The following is a 21,357-nucleotide window of genomic DNA, read 5'->3' as shown; positions in this document are numbered from 1 at the left end:
TTTCACCTTCCCAAACTGAAACTCTGTACCCATTAAACAACAGCTCCCCATTCTCTCCTCCCCTAGTCCACAGTAACCACTATTCTACTTCCTGTCTCTATGACTATTCTAGGAACCTCATATAAGAGGAATCATACAATATTTGTCCTTTTGTGTCTGGCATATTTCACTAGCATAATGTCTTAAAGGTTCATCCATGTTGTAGCATATAACAGAATTTCCTTCCTTTTGAAGGCTGAATAATATTCCATTGTATAGATATGACACATTTTGTTTACCCATCCATACATTGATGTATACTTGGGTTATTTCTACCTTTAGCTATTGTGAAAAATGTTGCTCTGAACATGAATGTACAAACTACTTGCTTTTTTAAATCACAACTACCAAATAGGCAGTTTCTCAAAGATACAACATCATCAAAAAGAACATACTGCAATCTCATGGTGAAACTGTGAGCCTCCTCAAACTAGTGGTCTGCCTGGTGTTCAGGGTTGTCACATATCCCATGTTTCCTGCAAACTTTAAAATATCTCGTGGCTCCCTCTGAGTCTCCTGTGATACCCCAGTGCCCTCGGCACACTATTTGGGAACCACACCCTACAGTGTTAAAGCCATGGTTATCTGAGTTTTCATATGAGCAGAACTCAATCCTTAAGTAACATAAAAATTACAATCAAGTTTATATTTCTCATGAGGCTCCCGCTGGAAATTTTCAAGTCTTCAAAAAGTCAGATGTCTGTCTGTATGACAATCCCCAGGTAACTTATTCTACTGGAGATATACAGAAAGATAAATAGATATATATATCAATAGATACACCTCCTATTGGTTCTGTTTCTCTGGAGAACCCTAATACACCCACAGAGTCACAGGTTCTTTGGCACTTATCCTTTTGGATCATGACACTGTCAATAGTGCATGGGAAAGCAGTGGCAAAATCAGGGAGAGATATCAACCTCAAGTTTATCACATCATCCCTAAGGTTAAAATCCTTCCACAGTTTGCCAGTGTCCTCAAGATGGATCTAAACTCCTTGGTATGGCATTCAGGACCCTTCATCTGGCTACTGCTTATTCTTTTCCAGCCTCATCTCTTACCAGAGTCTCCACACCTCCCCTCAGTGTGAAACCAGATAGAAGTCCATGAAATGCACCATGATCTCTCCCCTCCAGGTTTTGAGCATGCTTTTCTCCCTACCCAGAGTAAGTCCCAGACAGCCCCTGCCCCTTCACACACACACAGAGGACATACTCTTCCATGATTGTAAGGCTAGCTCCTCATCCTTCAGGTGTCTGCCTAGATACCCTACTCTCCTCCCAGATCCACTGTTCAAGCACCGGCTGGGAACCCCTCCAAATGTTGCCATATCACCCTGAGTGTATCTCTACCAGAGCCTTAATTATGCTTTATTCTAACTGCCCATTTATTTTTTCTGAGTTCTCAACTCCTTGAGGGCCAGGACTATGTTTTATTGGCTATTATATCCCCAAAACAGTGGCTCACCCATAACATATGCTCAATAATTATTTGTAGAGCAAATGATTGGATGAAGCTCAAACAGTCCCAGATCACCATTCTCAAGCAGTTACTGGCTTAGTTTAGGAATTGTTATCCAAGATCTGAAAGGGACACATTCAGCCACTCCTGGCACCATCCAGACCACTAGTGGTATCCAAGCTGCAAGGCAAGGGGGAATAATAATACAGTTGTCCTCAACCCCTTACCCATGTCCATGCATGCATGCCCCAATCATGCAGATCCAGAACAGGCACTGCAAACTTGTAAGCTGAGCAAGGAGCCAGAAAACAGAAAAGAAGAGAATCAGGAAGCAGTGCTAATTTTTACATGAGTTCCAAGATGTATTAACCCTGAGAGTTCGTTATTCCTTAAGTACCTGAAGCATTTTTTATAAACTACAATTATAATTATAACCACTTCTAATCACTATTAAAGTAATATTCCCAAACTCCTTATTGCCTGGCAGGGCTTATGTTACTTATTCTTTCTAGACCTTAGTTCCCTTATCAGTTAATCAACAATAGCATACAACTCAGGGCTGTCGTTAGGAATAACTGAAACTATGTACTGGAAAGCACTTAACATGGTGCCTGACACATGCTAAGTTATGATATAATAAGTGCAAGTTATTAATATTATCACCATTATTATTGCCAGTCAGGATTTCAAACACAAGTATATATAAAAGCAAGCTACAGTTCACTAGTCAAGCATGAGCTGAAAGACTTTACTGGGCCTCAGTCCCTAAAAATACAAACACATGAGTTTGACATTAAGAACCTTAGCTTGCCACGTCATGAACATAGCAACCTGACAATGACGGAGCTATTTTAGATGCAGCCCCCAGGGAAAATTTTTCCTATACTTACACTAAATATCAGTAGCTCTGAGAAATAAAACACCTCAAAACCAAGCCTACACCAAAGTAAGTAAAAAAAGAAAAGAAAAAAGTTACATATATGTTTACTTTTTTTTTTTAAGCTACCCATTTATACCAACTTCTCCATATACAGAAATACACAGACACTAAAACAAACAACTTTTGGGTTACTTGCCTGATATAAATCATTATTCATCATAATTGGACAAGTTATGAGTTAACTGGGTGAATGGCTACTCACAAGGCTGCTAGTAATTTTATTTGGTGGTATAAACACTTAGTATAAACATTTAAAACTAAATGCTAAAAATACCTAAAGGAATATATAATCATGCTATTTTATATAACAAGGCTATATTTTACATGGGATACATACTCCTTCTTTTTCTAGCCCCAATACACATATCATTAGCAATATAACCTCATTAAGTCAACAACAGTTTCTAGAGAGAGCATGTCACTCAAATAATTTGTTATTCTCCAAAAATTATTCTTAATTTAAAACATATGGTAATTCAAACACTGCTGAATTAAAAGCATTCTCTCTGCATTTCAAATTAACAAGTTTTTTCTAGTTCTCAACAAGCACAAAAATACATCTTTTCATTATACTCTTCTAGCTGCCTTCTCTCATGTCACTAGCTGTATTATAAAAATTATAGGTTTAGGGACTTTCCTGGTGGCGCAGTGGTTAAGAATCCGCCTGCCAATGCAGGGGACACAGGTTCGATCCCTGGTCCAGGAAGATCCCATATGCCACGGAGCAACTAAGCCCGTGCGCCACCACTACTGAGCCTGTGCTCTAGAGCCCGCGAGCCACAACTAGTGAGCCCTCGTGCCACAACTACTGAAGCCCACATGCCTAGAGCCCGTGCTCTGCAACAAAAGAAGCCACCACAGGGAGAATCATGCACACCGCAATGAAGAGTAGCACCCCCGCTCACCGCAACTAGAGAAAGCCTGTGCACGGCAACAAAGACCCAATGCAGCCAAAAATGAATAAATAAAAATAAATAAAACTTTTTAAAAATTATAGGCTTTGCTCTTAGAATAATTTTTTATCATTTTATGTACTAGTTCCTCATTTTATTGGCTATTAAAATTTCTCCCTTTTTAATCCTTTTCCTTCCAAACACCACCTTTCTTCTAGCATCCAACTAACATAATGACAGTTCCAGCCACCCATCTCCTCCATGGCCTGCAGAATCCAGCCCCTGGTAAGCCAAGGCAGAGCTTTGTGTATCCAGAGGGCAGGATCATACTAAACTTGCTCTTGCCCTTCCTCTGCCACCACCCACCCTACCTCCCTGTTTCCAATCTTTCTATCTCATCTTCCACTCTATTTCACAGTCCCATGAGATGACACATTTACCACTGTGGTGCCCTCACCCTCACACGTATGTACACGTATACACGTCCACATCCTTTCCTAGAAAGCTACATATCATTATGAGACTATCAACTTTGACCCTGACACTGAATCATGTATTTTTCCATTGGATTTGCTGGCAGAGAAGAGACAAGGAGGAGAAAAAAAATAGTGTCCACTTTTAAAAGATCCCAAAAAGACAATCCTACCTTTCCCAGATTTTGGAGGAAAGGGGCTTCCAAACTCCTGTTGCTTTGGCTTTAAAGTGTGTGGCCCTGACATGCCTCCAGCCTGGGTCACCTGGAAACGTGGCTTCCCACTGGTGAGCACTTGTCTCCTGGGGCTCAAGGCAGGCAGATGGATGGGGCTCTCATTCATGTTGCTCTGAGGAGCCATCCCTCCTCCTGAGGGCATCTTGAGATGGAGGCTGTTAGCAAGGCTTCCAATGGCAGGGCTTGGTGTGCTGCCACAGGACGAGGGGCCAGGAGTCCCCGAGTGGGCTCGAATGGGAGGAATGTGTTGGCCACTGACCATCCCAGGCCCCTGTGGGGTTCCTGATGTCCGGTGGAGATTCATGCTGCATGACCTTCCATTCATTCTGACAAAACCTGTAGCCAGGTTGGTCAAATATCCAATGACACTAATGATTCCTTTCAGGCAAAGTCCAATAAGTTATCCATGGTGTGGTTTATTAGCCTGTTTAAAAAAATAAATGCAGGCATTTTTAAAAGTAAAAAGGAAAATAAATTACAACGAGTTTTCAACCTGTGTAGCATTCATATCAGGAAGAAAAGAAGCACTCTAAGCAAAACGGTCTTTTATGTAGAACAGGGTTATCAAATACATGGTTCATTGTCAGGCACTCTCCCCTCCTGCACTCGTTGTAGACATGGATTATGGATCACTGCCTTCTTTTTTTTGCCACTGAATCCTTCTCAATACAGTGCTCTTGGCAACTATAACAAATCTACTGGTGCCAGCTTGCAAAATGAAACTTATTTTGCTCCATAGAGGATTTGTCTGTACTAGTTCACATTTGCTACAGTGCGTCCTGGGAAACCCAAAAGCATCACCTTCATGAGCTGTGAGACTAGTGCTTCAAAGATTCCAGTAAACAAACAAAAAGCCAATACAGGGCTTCCCTGGTGGCACAGTGGTTAAGAATCCGCCTGCCAATGCAGGGGACATGGGTTCGAGTCCTGGTCCGGGAAGATCCCACGTGCCGTGGAGCAACTAAGCCTGTGTGCCACAACTACTGAGCCTGCGCTCTAGAGCCCGCGAGCCACAACTACTAGAGCCCGCACGCCTAGAGCCCGTGCTTCGCAAGAGGAGAAACCACCGCAATGAGAGGTCCGCACACCGCAACGAAGAGTAGCCCCCACTCACCGCAACTAGAGAAAGCTGCACAGCAACAAAGACCCAGTGCAGCCAAAAATAAATTAAAAAAGAAATTTTTTTTAAAGCTGATATAACCTCTAAAAGAGATTATGAGGACATTAAACTATCTCAGATTTTTACTCTACGAGCAATCTTTTTCGCAGTCCCTAGATTTACAAAGGATAAAAAAATAGGCATGGGAATCTCACAAAGCCTTCATATATCCATATATCCAAATATTCACAGCAGCGTTAGAGTCTTGGTTCTATATTGATCCTGAGTTATGGGGATGGAAATAGAATCAACATCACAATACTCTCATCCTCCAGTAAGATCCTAGAAAAGGAAAAGGCCGTGTGAAATGCTTTATGGAAAGCATAAGGACAAAACAACCCTTCTAAAGGTGAGTATGTTCATCATGCACCACACACAGTAAACTGACAGTAGTTCCATGAAGCTTCCATCTGCCATCCTACCACTCCCTTCCTCAAGTGGCAGAGGGAGAACCAAAAGTAGTGACGTGGCCACAGGACATCATCATCCATCCATATATAATAATGCCAGTACTCCCTGGTTATAAATCATTAGGAAAGGCCTTTTCCTCCCTTGATCAAGAGTTCCCCAAAATGTGTGTAATAACGTGACTAAGTGCCACTACTCCAAATAAATGACCAACATAGTCACAATCTGTATTCTTTTATACAGACATGATAGTCATGGAAAGAAGCCAAAGCTGAACAAACACAAGAAATACAGACTGAGTGCAAAGTAGTAATGGCCAGATATCCTCAACTGGATGATTCCTACTTTTTCTCTATGATCCACTCAATGTCTTAGATGAATATTTCCAACTCAACTCCCAAATGAATGTTCCATAAATCATCAAGTACAAGATATCAAGGACAGCAAACCTTTTGTGAAGAATTTTTTTTATCGTTTTAGAAAATCAAAAATACAGGTATCCCTTGCTTTTCAAAATTTCACCTTACACCACTTTGCTTTTATAAAACTTACCTAAGTACCTGTTTTCACTAACCAAAAGAAATTTGAGGAGGATTTTCACTTTTATGAAAAAAGGTGAAAAGCAAAAACAGCTTTAGCATTTGTTCTGCAGGGGGCCATTATAGAGGCAGTACTCACCCCAAGCAGTGACAGTGCTCCTTCGCTGGGAACTACACTCAGCATCTCAACTTCAAGCCTCCAGAGCGTTGAAATGTGTCTGTGAGCATCTGTGCTTTATCTCATTTTATTTTGTGCATTCCTTAGCAACATGTGTCCTAAGGTAATTGCTTCTTCGTTTTATGCCATTTCAGCTGATGAAAGATTTCATAGGAACACTCTACTTTCAGATAGCAGGGGAAACCTGTAGTATTTAATTTTCAAGCCAAGCACTCACTGTGCCTTCTGCAAAGTTGACTGTGTATGCCCATATGTTGAGGAACTTCCAAAATTACCAACAATATAAATCTGGAATGTCTTCTTCACCTTTATCAAGTCTTCATTTTATTAAGAATTCTATCAGTCTGCCACATTTAATACTGACATGCCTCCTTGGAAACAATCCTAGGTCTCACTCCTGTCCTTCCCTCCACTACAGTGGCCAAGAAGGGACAAATAAATCTAATGAAGATTATCCAAAACTGCATCATTTAAGTTTCTTTATGAACAATAAGAAATGAACCCTGGTATCAGACTGGTTGTAAGTTTTTTTTTTTAATGCTGGAAAAATTCCAATGCCTTTTCTGCTGCATCCATTTAGAAGAACTCAAGTATACTACCAGCTGGTCTGTTGATTCACTAGTTGATTGTGGGCAAGAGTCATTTAATGTCTCTGTGCTTTGCCAGATGATATCGGCCATCTATTCTCCATTCATTGATAGAACAGTGTTTTCTGAGGCACTTTGAACCCTGCAGAAGAAAGCACTTATTCGGTACCAACCAAAAAAAAAAAAAAAGGCAAAATAAATATGTTGTATTGGGCCTCCCTGGTGGCGCAGTGGTTAAGAGTCCGCCTGCCGATGCAGGGGATACGGGTTCGTGCCCCGGTCTGGGAGGATCCCATATGCCGCGGAGCGGCTGGGCCCGTGAGCCATGGCCGCTGGGCCTGCGCATCCGGAGCCTGTGCTCCGCAACGGGAGAGGCCACAACAGTGAGAGGCCCACATACCGCAAAAATCAAAAAAAAAATAAATAAATAAATAAATAAATAAATATGTTGTATTGGCAATTTGTTGAAAATGAGGAATCATCCAACATGACTGGAAATATGAGTCACTAAGACCATGGGCCAAGTGACAAGTTTCTGCAGATTTGCAGACTATGCCCATTTCCAGGTTTTTTTTTAAAATAAGGGAGTCGATTTTGGCAGCAAGATCATATATAAGCAGGAATTCTCATAAAAAATCTGGGTAAAAACATATAAGTAAGTACTCAGCATTAGGTTAGATCATTAAGAAGGTGAGTTTGTAAGAAGGAAAAAGAACTAAAGAACTGAGAACTTAATTATCAGAACTCATACCTGCCCAGATATTTATTTCATTTTTATTTTTTATAAACCACACTCCTGTTTTAAATAGCTTTAGGGTGAAAGTAAAAACAACAACAAAAATGTACTTAAATTTTATTACTAAAAAAGCAATAGCCAGACAGTAAAGTGATTAATACCATAAAGAAAAACCAATAGGTCAATTGTGTGTGAGCTGAGAAAAACCAGCCTCAAGACAAAAATAAAATAAACTGTATGAGAAAATATGCCAAATAATCCAGTTTTCACATTAATTACACCAACAAATTTTTTAAGCATTTGACACCAGAATTTAAAAATCAATTTGTTTATTCATATTATATAATATTTTACGTGTTTTTTGGCCAGGTCATATGATCATAATTCTAAGCCCACTTGGTAACAAAAAAGGAATAAACAGCTAACTTTTAAGAAAGAACCATCCTCACTGAGTCGGAGTGAATAGAGTACTCAACTAGAAGTTAGGACACCTGAGTTCTAATTGTGGCAAATCATTTATAACATCTCTGGACAGTTTTTCAGCCACAAAATGAAGAATTTGGTGATAATCACTTGAAATTTTGTTCTTCCAGATAATTAAGAAAAGGAAGATTATGGAAAATACTCATTAACTATGATGAAGGATAAATATGTAGATTTTTTATACCTATGGCACTTAAATCAAAGGGATTGGGTGGATATGAAAGCAAAAATAACAGTAATCTCTACTGTCTCCATCACATCAGAGATGTGCTGAAAGACAACACCCACCTTGAAAAATGAGCATTGGGATTAAATTTTCCTACACTTTGCCGGAAAGTAAAATCACAACTAATCACTATCAAAACCTGACTGGTAGGATTCCACTGGAAGAGCATCTTTCTATTTAAAAACTTAATTAGGAGACTTCCGGGTAAGATGGCGGAAGAGTAAGACGCAGAGATCACCTTCCTCCCCACAGATACACCAGAAATACAGCTACACGTGCAACAACTCCTACAGAACACCTACTGAACGCTGGCAGAAGACCCCAGACCTCCCCAAAGGCAAGAAACTCCCCACATACCTGGGTAGGGCAAAGCAGAGAGATTCCCGCACAGAGGAGCGGTGCCGAGCGGCACTCACCAGCCCGAGAGGCTTGTCTGCTCCCCCGCCAGGGCGGGCGGCGCTGGAGCTGAGGCTCGGGCTTCGGTCAGAGCGCAGCGAGAGGACTGGGACTGGCGGCGAGAACTCAGCCTGAAGGGGGCTAATGTGCCACAGCTAGCTGGGAGGGAGTCCGGGAAAACTCTGGAGCTGCCGAAGAGGCAGGAGACTTTTTCTTCCCTCTTGGTTTCCTGGTGCGCGAGGAGAGGGGATTAAGAGCGCCGCGTAAAGGAGCTCCAGAGACGGGCGCGAGTCGCGGCTGAAAGCGCGGAGCCCAGAGACGGGCGTGGGACGCTGGGGCTGCTGCTGCCGCCGCCAAGAAGCCTGTGTGCGAGCGCAGGTCACTGTCCACACCGCCCTTCCGGGAGCCTGTGCAGCCTGCCACTGCCGGGGTCCCGGGATCCAGGGGCGGCTTCCCTGGGAGAACGCACGGCGCGCCTCGGGCTGGTGCAACGTCACGCCGACCTCTGCCGCTGCAGGCTCGCCCCGCACTCCGTGCCCCTCCCTCCCGCCCGGCCTGAGTGAGCCAGAGTCCCCGAAGAGGCTGCTCCTTTAACCCTGTCCTGTCTGAGCGAAGAACAGACGCCCTCCGGCGACCTACACGCAGAGGCGGGGCCAAATCCAAAGCTGAGACCCAGGAGCTGTGAGAACAAAGAAGAGAAAGGGAAACCTCTCCCAGCAGCCTCAGAAGCAGCGGATTAAAGCTCCACAATCAACTTCATGTACCCTGCATCTGTGGAATACATGAATAGACAACAAATCATCCCAAATTGAGGAGCCAGGAGTCAGCGCTGTGCCTCTGAGGTGGGAGAGCGAACTTCAGGACACTGGTCCACAAGAGACCTCCCAGCTCCACATAATATCAAACGGCGAAAATCTTCCAGAGATCTCCATCTCAACACCAGCACCCAGCTTCACTCAACGACCAGCAAGCTACAGTGCTGGACACCCTATGCCAAACAACTAGCAAGACAGGAACACAACACCACCCATTAGCAGAGAGGCTGCCTCAAATCATAAAAAGTCTGCAAACACCCCAAAACACACCACCAGACGTGGACCTGCCCACCAGAAAGACAAGATCCAGCCTCATCCACCAGAACACAGGCAGTAGTCCCCTCCACCAAGAAGCCTACACAACCCACTAAACCAACCTTAGCCACTGGGGACAGACACCAAAAACAACGGGAACTACGAACCTGCAGCCTGCAAAGAGGAGACCCCAAACACAGTAACATAAGCAAAATGAGAAGACAGAAAAACACACAGCAGGAGAAGGAGCAAGATAAAAACCCACCAGACCTAACAAATGAAGAGGTAATAGGCAGTCTATCTGAAAAAGAATTCAGAATAATGATGGTAAAGATGATCCAAAATCTTGGAAATAGAATAGACAAAATGCAAGAAACAGTTAACAAGGACCTAGAAGAACTAAAGACGAATCAAGCATCGATTAAAAACACAATAAATGAAATAAAAAATACTCTAGATGGGATCAATAGCAGAATAACTGAGGCAGAAGAACGGATAAGTGAGGTGGAAGATAAAATAGTGGAAATAACTGCTGCACAGCAAAATAAAGAAAAAAGAATGAAAAGAACAGAGGACAGTCTCAGAGACCTCTGGGACAACATTAAATGCACCAACATTCGAATTATAGGGGTTCCAGAAGAAGAAGAGAAAAAGAAAGGGACTGAGAAAATATTTGAAGAGATTATAGTTGAAAACTTCCCTAATATGGGAAAGGAAATAGTTAATCAAGTCCAGGAGGCACAGAGAGTCCCATACAGAATAAATCCAAGGAGAAATACACCAAGACACATATTAATCAAACTGTCAAAAATTAAACACAAAGAAATCATATTAAAAGCAGCAAGGCAAAAACAACAAATAACACACAAGGGAATCCCCATCAGGATAACAGCTGATCTCTCAGCAGAAACTCTACAAGCCAGAAGGGAGTGGCAGGACATACTTAAAGTGATGAAGGAGAAAAACCTGCAACCAAGATTACTCTACCCAGCAAGGATCTCATTCAGATTTGATGGAGAAATTAAAACCTTTACAGACAAGCAAAAGCTGAGAGAGTTCAGCACCACCAAACCAGCTTTACAACAAATGCTAAAGGAACTTCTCTAGGCAAGAAACACAACAGAAGGAAAAGAACTACAATAACGAACCCAAAACAATTAAGAAAATGGGAATAGGAACATACATATCAATAATTACCTTAAATGTAAATGGACTAAATGCTCCCACCAAAAGACACAGACTGGCTGAATGGATACAAAAACAAGACCCATATATATGCTGTCTACAAGAGACCCACTTCAGACCTAGAGATACATACAGACTGAAAGTAAGGGGATGGAAAAAGATATTCCATGCAAATGGAAACCAAAAGAAAGCTGGAGTAGCAATTCTCATATCAGACAAAATAGACTTTACAATAAAGACTACTAGAAGAGACAAAGAAGGACACTACATAATGATCAAGGGATCAATCCAAGAAGAAGATATAACAATTGTAAATATTTATGCACCAAACATAGGAGCACCTCAATACATAAGGGAAATATTAACAGCCATAAAAGGAGAAATCGACAGTAACACAATCATAGTAGGAGACTTTAACACCCCACTTTCACCAATGGACAGGTCATCCAAAATGAAAATAAATAAGGAAACACAAGCTTTAAATGATACATTAAACAAGATGGACTTAATTGATATTTATAGGACATTCCATCCAAAAACAACAGAATACACATTTTTCTCAAGTGCTCATGGAACATTCTCCAGGATAGATCATATCTTGGGTCACAAATCAAGCCTTGGTAAATTTAAGAAAATTGAAATTGTATCAAGTATCTTTTCCGACCACAATGCTATGAGACTAGATATCAATTACAGGAAAAGAGCTGTAAAACATACAAACACATGGAGGCTAAACAATACACTACTTAATAACGAAGTGATCACTGAAGAAATCAAAGAGGAAATTAAAAAATACCTAGAAACAAATGACAATGGAGACACGACGACCCAAAACCTATGGGATGCAGCAAAAGCAGTTCTAAGAGGGAAGTTTATGGCAATACAATCCCACCTTAAGAAACAGGAAATATCTCGAATAAACAACCTAACCTTGCACCTAAAGCAATTAGAGAAAGAAGAACAAAAACATCCCAAAGTTAGCAGAAGGAAAGAAATCATAAAAATCAGATCAGAAATAAATGAAAAAGAAATGAAGGAAACGATAGCAAAGATCAATAAAAGTAAAAGCTGGTTCTTTGAGAAGATAAACAAAATTGATAAACCATTAGCCAGACTCATCAAGAAAAAAAGGGAGAAGACTCAAATCAATAGAATTAGAAATGAAAAAGGAGAAGTAACAACTGACACTGCAGAAATACAAAAGATCATGAGAGATTACTATAAGCAACTCTATGCCAATAAAATGGACAACCTGGAAGAAATGGACAAATTCTTAGAAATGCACAACCTGCCAAGACTGAATCAGGAAAAAATAGAAAATATGAACAGACCAATCACAAGCACTGAAATTGAAACTGTGATTAAAAATCTTCCAACAAACAAAAGCCCAGGACCAGATGGCTTCACAGGCCAATTCTATCAAGCATTTAGAGAAGAGCTAACACCTATCCTTCTCAAACTCTTCCAAAATATAGCAGAGGGAGGAACACTCCCAAACTCATTCTACGAGGCCACCATCACCTTGATACCAAAACCAGACAAGGATGTCACAAAGAAAGAAAACTACAGGCCAATATCACTGATGAACATAGATGCAAAAATCCTCAACAAAATACTAGCAAACAGAATCCAACAGCACATTAAAAGGATCATACACCATGATCAAGTGGGGTTTATTCCAGGAATGCAAGGATTCTTCAATATATGCAAATCAATCAATGTGATACACCATATTAACAAGTTGAAGGAGAAAAACCATATGATCATCTCAATAGATGCAGAGAAAGCTTTTGACAAAATTCAACACCCATTTATGATAAAAACCCTGCAGAAAGTAGGCATAGAGGGAACTTTCCTCAACATAATAAAGGCCATATATGACAGACCCACAGCCAGCATCGTCCTCAATGGTGAAAAACTGAAACCATTTCCACTAAGATCAGGAAAAAGACAAGGTTGCCCACTCTCACCACTCTTATTCAACATAGTTTTGGAAGTTTTAGCCACAGCAATCAGAGAAGAAAAGGAAATAAAAGGAATCCAAATGGGAAAAGAAGAAGTAAAGCTGTCACTGTTTGCAGATGACATGATACTATACATAGAGAATCCTAAAGATGCTACCAGAAAACTACTAGAGCTAATCAATGAATTTGGTAAAGTAGCAGGATACAAAATTAATGCACAGAAATCTCTGGCATTCCTATATACTAATGATGAAAAATCTGAAAGTGAAATCAAGGAAACACTCCCATTTACCATTGCAACAAAAAGAATAAAATATCTAGGAATAAACCTACCTAAGGAGACAAAAGACCTGTATGCAGAAAATTATAAGACACTGATGAAAGAAATTAAAGATGATACAAATAGATGGAGAGATGTACCATGTTCTTGGATTGGAAGAATCAACATTGTGAAAATGACTCTACTACCCAAAGCTATCTACAGATTCAATGCAATCCCTATCAAACTACCAATGGCATTTTTCACAGAACTAGAACAAAAAATTTCACAATTTGTATGGAAACACAAAAGACCCCGAATAGCCAAAGCAATCTTGAGAACGAAAAATGGAGCTGGAGGAATCAGGCTCCCTGACTTCAGACTATACTACAAAGCTACAGTAATCAAGACAGTATGGTACTGGCACAAAAACAGAAAGATAGATCAATGGAACAGGATAGAAAGCCCAGAGATAAACCCACGGACATATGGTCACCTTATCTTTGATAAAGGAGGCAGGAATGTACAGTGGAGAAAGGACAGTCTCTTCAATAAGTGGTGCTGGGAAAACTGGACAGGGACATGTAAAAGTATGAGATTAGATCACTCCCTAACACCATACACAAAAATTAGCTCAAAATGGATTAAAGACCTAAATGTAAGGCCAGACACTATCAAACTCCTAGAGGAAAACATAGGCAGAACACTCTATGACATAAATCACAGCAAGATCCTTTTTGACCCACCTCCTAGAGAAATGGAAATAAAGACAAAAATAAACACATGGGACCTAATGAAACTTCAAAGCTTTTGCACAGCAAAGGAAACCATAAACAAGACCAAAAGACAACCCTCAGAATGGGAGAAAATATTTGCAAATGAAGCAACTGACAAAGGATTAATCTCCAAAATTTATAAGCAGCTCATCCAGCTCAATAGCAAAAAAACAAACAACCCAATCCAAAAATGGGCAGAAGACCTAAATAGACATTTCTCCACAGAAGATATACAGACAGCCAACAAACACATGAAAGGATGCTCAACATCTTTACTCATTAGAGAAATGCAAATCAAAACTACAATGAGATATCATCTCACACCAGTCAGAATGGCCATCATCAAAAAATCTAGAAACAATAAATGCTGGAGAGGGTGTGGAAAAAAGGGAACACTCTTGCACTGCTGGTGGGAATGTGAATTGGTACAGCCACTATGGAGAACAGTATGGAGGTTCCTTAAAAAACTACAAATAGAACTACCATATGACCCAGCAATCCCACTACTGGGCATATACCCTGAGAAAACCATAGTTCAAAAAGATACATGTACCACAATGTTCATAGCAGCCCTATTTACAATAGCCCGGAGATGGAAACAACCTAAGTGTCCATCATCGGATGAATGGATAAAGAAGATGTGGCACATATATACAATGGAATATTACTCAGCCATAAAAAGAAATGAAATTGAGCTATTTGTAATGAGGTGGATGGACCTAGAGTCTGTCATACAGAGTGAAGTAAGTCAGAAAGAGAAAGACAAATACTGTATGCTGACACATATATATGGAATTTAAGAAAAAAATGTCATCAAGAACATAGGGGTAAGACAGGAATAAAGACACAGACCTACTAGAGCATGGACTTGAGGATATGGGGAGGGGGAAGGGTAAGCTGTGACAAAGTGAAAGAGCGGCATGGACATATATACACTACCAAATGTAAGGTAGATAGCTAGTGGGAAGCAGCCGCATAGCACAGGGAGATCAGCTCGGTTCTTTGTGACCGCCTGGAGGGGTGGGATAGGGAGGGTGGGAGGGAGACGCAAAAGGGAGGGGATATGGGAACATATGTATATGTATAACTGATTAAATTTGTAAAATAAAAAAATAATAAAAATAAAAATTAAAAAAAAATTAAAAAATAAAAACTTAATTAAGTTCTCCACCATTACTTTCTCCTCTGTCCTCCATCCAACTACTCTAAACCCAGGCATCAACAGAAAAAAAGAAGAAAAAGAAAAAGCATGGAATCCCTGTAAGTATAAATTTAGGGTACTTTGGATCTGACATAGCAATACACTTAGATTTTTAATACTTCTTTGGTTCAAACAATGAAAATCTTCATCCATTCTGCTATATGAGTCAACATAAGTTAATAAATCTTTCCTTTCGGCCACTTGAAAACTCTTAAAACACATTCCTGTAAGTCAAGTCAGAGAGGAAGTTACTTAACTCCTAAGAAAACCAAGGCACAAAATCACTTAATGATAATTTCATTAGATTTCTGGAAAAGCTATGACTTTAATCAAAATACAAGATCATGACTCTACCTTCTACCCAAAACTCGAGGCACTGTGCCTTGTGGATTAAAAGATTACACAGAACAATGTTAACTCATCCCTTCAAGAACATTCCAAAAACACGAGTTCCATAATGTCTATTTACAGCCAAAAGCCCTTTCTTAGTTAATATTATTAACAGACTCATCTAGAGTCATAATTCATCTGATGAGCCAGTTAATTATTAATTTTCATACATCATTTCATTTCCTTAGGCTACATTTAGCCTTTGTTACATTTTCCATTCCTTATGCCACAAGCATTTCTTACCCTGCATAGAAAACCTGATAATGAGACACAAAATGCTGGTCAGCAAACAAACTGCTCCTGGGCTGGCTTCTTATATATACGTCTAAACCATCTAAAATAGAGCTTTTATTGATTCTTTTTATTTTTCCCGCTTCGGGTTAATGATTGTATAATTTCATTAACATTGCCTTTTCAACATCACTGCCTTGATCGCTAATAGGCCCCTGCTATTCCCATGGGTTTCTCTAGTTACAGCTTTGTAGCCAGAAGAATATAGAAATGAAAAGCCTATTGATAGATAATATAAGGTATTCTCATGCATGGCTGCAGTGTGAAGCACATTTTGCAATTCAATCAAGGACAGATAGAGCTGAATGTTCTTAGATCCTAAGAGTTCATTTTAATAAGCAGAATGTACCTTGTCCTAACAGAGGTGACTGACTCCTCAGAAAAGATTGTATAAACAAAAACCAATCGTGTAAGTCATTTTATTGGCAACAATATAAACACAGCTATATTAGATGTCACCAATAAATCAAAATTATTCTTGTCTGCAATTTTAACAAGAGGAAAGTGCAAACATGTGCCTGTGAAGCTGGAAGATACTATAGAAGAAATGCATTGGATGTGTACAATATCATTTCTCTAAATTGAAAGTATATTAAGTAACCAGCAACAAAGCTTACTTGATCATGTCTGTGTTTTCATAACTTTATACAGTGAGACTGACAGACTCACAGACTTTACAACAGAAGTTACACAGAAACAGGGATGGAATAATTCCACATTTGGGATGTAGAGTGGAAACTTAGGGAGGTTACACCTTGTAACTAGTACATATAGACCATATAGTCACTTGGGCACTCCCAAGGTCTAATATAGGTAATTTGAGAATATTAACATATTTATTTTGAATACTAAGATGTTTATAGCTATTACTCAAGCAATATAATCACCAATAAAATGAAATCAAAGAAGTTTAGCTTTGAGTTATACCGTACTTCACTTAAAGGTATGAAGACAAATCAGTGTTCCCTTCAGAAATTCAAGACCATTCTACCAAAGACCACTCAGAAAAGGTAATATAATGAACTTATGGATCCCATCTGATAGAATTCCTGACTCTGTTTTAATCTGTGATTACAACTCTTTGCTATCGAATTAGAGATGTACACATTTTAACTTTTTTATATAAAATTTTCTCAAAAATAATCTTCCCTAAATTTATGGAGTAAAATATCTGGCAGTGCCTTTTTAATCAAATTAGTGGCTACGATACTAAAAATGTGGGTAGTAAATATGGACAGGACGCTGAGGAAAGGAAGGAAAGGGAAAGGGAGAAGAGGGACAGAAAGAAGGAGAGGGAAGGGGAGGGGAAGGGAGTGCTAAAAAATGACCAAATCTAATGCAGGAATTTATTCTGTAGTTAGTTAATCCTAACTTAAAAATCAGAAGCAGCATTGAGAACATTCCACACGATGCTAGTGATTATGGATTTCTGGAAGAAATTCAGAACCTTCAGGAGAATACTGCTGGAGGGCATTATTAGAAGTTCAATAACCTCTCTTAGAATCTACTTTCCACACTTCAATGCATCTATGCAACTCTCATATCCCCCTAACTTACTAAATGTCACTATTTTTAGTAGCAATTACCTACAAGTGTTTCATCAACTCTGCCTCAGTCATGAACTCATCAATGAGTACAGAAAGTTCTAGAAAAATATGGCCCTACCAAAAAATGGCAACAGAGAGGGGGATAGTTAGGGATTCCCTTAGTCAGCTGCAAGAAATCACACACAATGAGAACGAACTTGAAACCAAAAAGATTTTTGAGACAAACATAGGTAAGTTCAGAAAGGTAACCATGCCTTGGCCCATGCATTGGCCCAAGGTGAATATGGGCCATAACTTCCTAGATCTATGTTTAACAAAGTAATGTTTCTAAGCACTGTTTTTCAAATTGATGGCAATCCACTGGTGAGCCCTGAAATCAATTATTCAATGGCAAAACATTTTTTTAATGAAATAGAACCAACTAGAATAAAATAGAAGCTATCGATGTGCATCAAATATATTAATGGTTAAGAATTGTTTCCTTTTAATGATTTGTGGGTGTATATGTCTGCATAGCTATATGCATATAGCGTATTCTGGGTAAGATGAAAAATATATTTTCTGGTGGGTTACAGACAAAAAGGCATAAAAGCTACTGTTATGGAAGCATTTGGACTATCTGCCTGCCCAGGTACTTACCAGGAATATCTGTAGACATAGACAGAATTAAACAACCAAAGTAAAACAAATACCATAATATAGCCATTATAAAGAAAAGATCTAAATGTTTGACATTTTTAGCTTTATGAAAAATAAGGCTTAAATCACACAAAGCTACACTCCTACCACTGTTATCTTTCACTTTATCTTTTATTTAGTATCAACTGATCAGCTGTGCTCTACAAATATCAGTTAATCAACTGACTACCAGAATCAGGATCAAAATGACTGACAATTTTATATCTTTCTTGTTGTAAAGGGTACATGACCTTCCCTGGAATAAAACTTCACTTTTACAGTGATAAAGAGGGCAAGTATAAATTAACACATAACTGCCTTTGAGAACTGAGTTTTTTTGAAATCTGTTCTTAATACGAGTTAACCATCAGATCTTATGAAGAGGAATTTGAAATGGAAAAACGAACACATTCCCAGTGATGTCACCACTGAATTAATTACCTGAATTGCAAAGAGTGAACAAACACCACATGGCCATGGTTTGAGACACAAAGGCTTCTTCAGAAATATAAAGGAAAAGTAACTGGCTGGAGATTTTTCTTTAAAAAAAAAAAAATCCATCCTCACACAAGGAGATACACAGGTTTTAAAATATGGCAAATGAAAGTGCATTCTTTGTCACCTAGTATGTATAAATAACTACTCAGCCCATGTGAATAGCTATTTGCAAAGCTAAAACTCATTATACGTTCAAAAGGATAATAAACATCTACCTATGGAAGATTCTAGAAATAAACTGAATTTAGCAATCATTAAACCAAATATTCAAATACATTAAATTATCCCTATCACTTGTGTAACTGAGTGATTTCTTTCCTTCGGTGTAGTTAGTTATTGCTTAAAAGTAACCAATGTAACTATTTTTAGCCGTTGGTAGACAGAAGTTTTATACAAGTTAAATTATGTTCACTGACATCACTGCAGAAGTATGAATGTCCACAACAATGACTAGGCCCTTAACCAACATGACAACATATTTATTTAAAAAAAAAAAACCCTACATGAATGACTCAGTCAAGTTACAGACAGAAGTGGAATCTATTGGTCATGCTGCAAAGGTTGAGAAAACATTAATCCATTTCTTCACACACAGGAATAACAAGAATTCATACATAGGCCTGGCATCTGGTTAGTTTTGTGTGTACAGTATTCAGCAGGCCTAGAAATGAAACTTCATAGATCTGGCTCAGAACTTCAGAAATAACTGACATTGAGAGAGCCTGACCTTTTTATCAAGGAGCCTGGGACAGTGTCTGATCTTGCACTGTAATCCTATCTGCCCATCTGCAGTTCTGCAAGGCTTGCTGCAGCTGAAGGAATGTGTAGTTGTTCCCATTCTTGGCCTGAAGAGATCATGTCAGACAAGAATGGCCCCCACCAGCTTTCTTTACTTCAAGTCTGCTCTCAACTACTTAGAGCCTTCATGATTCCAGTTTTACAAATAAATCCCCTGATTTTGTTCCCAAAGTAGAAAATGATTAGATCCTTGTTTCTGTTCATCCTACATATTGCCTTTGAGTCCACCTGAGTGGTGTTTCCCCTCCTCCCTTCTTTTGCCCTCCGTTTCCCCAAATCCAGATTCTATTCAACCTCCAGGCCCACCCCACCTTAGGCCTTCTCTGATCCTCTCTTAATCCTTCTGTCTCTGATCTGTAAAATGGTGAGAATTACACTGTTGTACCTAGTTCACAGCATTACAGAATATTAAATGAGATAATGCATGTTACTTGTTTAGCACACTGTCTGGTACATAGAAGGATCCAATAAATGTTGACTATTTCACTTTATGTACACCTCCTTTAACATTCATAACTTTCTGCATTGCCTTATAGTTATATGCCTATGTTTCATCTTCCTGTCTAAATTCTAATTTCATTAAGTTTTAGGACTGTGTCTAAATTACCTTTGAACTCTCCCCAGCCCTTATAGGTACACAGATTATTTTATATTATACCTATATATTTATATTTTTCACAGTACCCATGTCATACATATTGACTTTTCATATACATTTATGCACATATATTTATTATATTTATATTTATCACACTGTACTGCTTATTTATACTGAAAAGCATGGTATAAATGAAATATATAATTATATATTTATACATTAATATCCTATATTTATCATTTATTGCCTGAATAAACATAGTCTAAGTAAGGTGTGACCATAAAATCATGAACCTTACGCTCTGTGCCTTGTGGAACCAGTTTAATTACAGTTGTGTGCTTCCTGGTCTATTCCTCCCAGTCTATTCCTTTCTTTATTAGAACAAAGCAGCATAAAAACTCCATCTCACTCTTCTGAGCCGGCATATTATTCTTGTCTTTACCTTGGCATACTCGTGAACAATGAGAAATCCTAACTAAAAGTCACAAAACAAATACAGTCATTTCAGTATTTTCACCCAGGTGCTTCTTTGCTGGAGGGGAGGGGCGGGGTTGCTGTCCCTAACAGACAGACTGCCGAATGCATTCTGGGCTGTCACAGTGGTAGCTTCTCCTCAGCATTCTCCTTGCTCACCCTAAGCTGGCTTCACTCTACAGCTTCACTCATGTTCAGTCTCCCTAATCAGACAGTCATTAGGATGGAGAATAGGATTCTGCTTCTGTCAGCGTTTTTCCTTAATTCTGTCATATTAAGTAACGCCTGACCAACCAATTTCTGCAAGCCAAAATGTTCCCCTAAACTTTAAAGGGGAGTCCAAATTATTTGACCTACTAAAAGGTTGTTATATCAGCGAAAGAAGCCAGACCCAAGGGTGCATATTGAATTATCCCATTTACATAAAGTATTAAAAAGACGGGCAACATTATTACATCTCTTAGAAGTTAAGGCAGTCATTACTCTTGAGGAAAATACAGTGACTGGAAGGGCTGGGGGAAGATAGTGATGAGAAGAGAGTAAGAGGGATGTTTCTAGGGTGTTGGTAATGTTCCATTTCTTAATCCAGATGCTAGTTATTCAGTTGTGTTCAGTTTGTGAAAATTCATCAAGTTTAAGATGTATGTATGTACTTTATCAATATTTTATTTTATCTCAATAAAAATATTTTATCTCAATACAAATTTTGGACTTTGTGTCAACTCTGCCTCAAGTAAGTGGAAAACTAGGAAAACTTGGAATTTGAGCATCTTTTAATCAAACTACATGTTAATGTCATTTCAAAGACTTTATTGTAAGTTTCATCCTCCTGGAAAGAGTAAGGCATGATTATATTGCACAGATTTCCTATGTG

At 39.2% G+C, this 21,357-nt stretch overlaps 1 protein-coding gene across 3 annotated transcripts in view; it reads right to left on the bottom strand.

Moving 5' to 3' along the window:
• GLIS3 (GLIS family zinc finger 3) overlaps nt 1–21,357 on the bottom strand; it is a 524,679-nt gene that overhangs the window by 499,764 nt on the left and 3,558 nt on the right. For 2 of the 3 annotated variants that reach the window (XM_060102228.1, XM_060102229.1), the window contains exon 2: nt 3,980–4,466. The exons of the other annotated variant lie outside the window; for it this stretch is intronic. In XM_060102228.1, the coding sequence (XP_059958211.1) occupies nt 3,980–4,367 (388 nt within the window). In that variant the 5' untranslated portion in view covers nt 4,368–4,466. The remainder of the gene's footprint in view (nt 1–3,979; nt 4,467–21,357) is intronic. 3 annotated transcript variants of the gene reach the window in all.

The sequence above is a fragment of the Mesoplodon densirostris genome, chromosome 6 (assembly GCF_025265405.1).
Source record: "Mesoplodon densirostris isolate mMesDen1 chromosome 6, mMesDen1 primary haplotype, whole genome shotgun sequence".
NCBI classification, from domain to species: Eukaryota; Metazoa; Chordata; class Mammalia; order Artiodactyla; family Ziphiidae; genus Mesoplodon; species Mesoplodon densirostris.
Note: the sequence above shows the minus strand (reverse complement) of the source record. Positions and strands in the feature narration are given on the sequence as shown.